The 1,656-nt window shown below is 38.7% G+C and overlaps 1 protein-coding gene across 1 annotated transcript in view; it reads left to right on the top strand.

Annotated features, from left to right (window-relative positions):
• LOC103917836 (myosin regulatory light chain 2, smooth muscle minor isoform) overlaps positions 1-1,294 on the top strand; it is a 5,038-nt gene extending 3,744 nt beyond the window's left edge. Inside the window, exon 3 of the mRNA XM_009325036.1 lies at positions 501-1,294. Coding sequence (XP_009323311.1) covers positions 501-673 — 173 coding nt within the window. The 3' untranslated portion in view covers positions 674-1,294. The remainder of the gene's footprint in view (positions 1-500) is intronic.
• Positions 1,295-1,656: the final 362 nt, after the last annotated feature.

Below are 1,656 nucleotides of genomic sequence, written 5' to 3' on the forward strand. Positions count from 1 at the left end.
CAGCAGTTCACTGTATCCATGTAAACCGCCGCCAGCAACAGTATTGTGCAGCAGTGAAGAGCCAACCGGTGGTTATTTAGTCCCCAGAGGAAACTAGTTTATAGAGGATGTGCAAATATATCTAATTAAAGTCAAGAAAAATATAATTCAATTAAGAGACAGCTTGGGTAATGAAGACTAGCAGTGACAGAAACTTGTTTTTCCACTTTAAGCTGTTGAAGATCAGTAGATGGAAATAGGTGTTATTAGGTCACAGCAGATCAGGCCGCTTTTCAAAAACCTGTGTGAAATGCATCAAACTTCCCCACCTTCCCCTTTGCATTCAAGGAATTTCTTTAGAATTCAATCAAGAAAGTATTTTGGGCTCTTGGTGCAAATGCATATATTATGTGCTGTATTAGTTAATTGCACGTCTGTTGGTATGTCTGTCTTACTGCTTTGGAAGGCTCGGCTAAGAAACAGCTTCCCTTTTGTGTTTCTCTCTGTACGTCTCATTCTAGGGTTCATTCAGGAGGACTACCTGCGAGAGCTGCTGACGACAATGGGAGACAGGTTCACAGACGAAGAGGTGGATGAGCTGTACAGAGAGGCACCCATCGACAAAAAGGGGAATTTCAACTACATTGAATTCACGCGCATCCTGAAACACGGAGCGAAAGACAAGGATGACTGAGCAAATCCCTGGATACCTGCAGATAGCTTTTTTTTTTTTTGTCCCCCCATTAATTTTATTTCTCAGGATCTGTTTTTTCTTTTTTTCTTGTTGGGACATTTTTGCATGCATTTTTAGCATTCCAGCTTTTTCCTTTGTGGACTCTGGGGCTGCTCAGACACAGCTGCACCTTTGTAATAAGAGTGGAAATGGGCAGGGAGAGAGGACAGCTTACAGTGATAGAGGTTTAGGGACAAAGATCCGTGAGTGTCGTGGCCCAGGTAAAAATGTCAGTGCTACTCATCCTAGCTAGATTAATTTTACATTTTTAATGGTAACTTTTCAAATAAAACACTGCTATATTAAGTACATCATTGAAATTTTCATGCTAGAAGTGGACTGTTTATCTAATCATATCTCTAAATATTTTTGCAACTGTAACCAGTCGCATTGTTACCTATTTTTGCCTTAAAAATGAAGCATAAGTCACTTAAGCATACTGATGTTTGTACTTCAGCGACTGAGTACTTCACTTACTACTGTGAGCATATACAATGAAGAAATCCCCATCCTTCAAATTTTAGTACATTGTAAATTAATGATTTCTGTCCAAGACTTGCACATTAAACATTTTAAATCTTATGGATGTAATTGAGGGGGTATTTTACCACCTTAGCGCCTCCATTTCTTGACACCGAGTACAACATTAATACTGCTTTTTAAAAACTTACATGGTAAATCCTAGTGTTTTCTTAAAAAAGAGATACCACGTGTGAGTAGAATGCTTGAATGATGCCTCTTACCAGGTCTGCAGGACTGACAATATGGAATTCATTACATTTCATTGCAACCATTTATTTTTTTCTTTCTTTTCTCTTCCCATCTTTTTTCAAAGCACAGTGAGAATGGGTCTGGATGAAGAAGGAAGGTGTGCTGCCTCTGTCCTTGTCTTCTATCTGGAAATGTTATTCTTGCTTTCCAAATGGAACAATATACAGTATAAT

This window comes from Pygoscelis adeliae, unplaced genomic scaffold, assembly GCF_000699105.1.
Source record: "Pygoscelis adeliae isolate BGI_AS28 unplaced genomic scaffold, ASM69910v1 Scaffold260, whole genome shotgun sequence".
Classification (NCBI taxonomy): Eukaryota; Metazoa; Chordata; class Aves; order Sphenisciformes; family Spheniscidae; genus Pygoscelis; species Pygoscelis adeliae.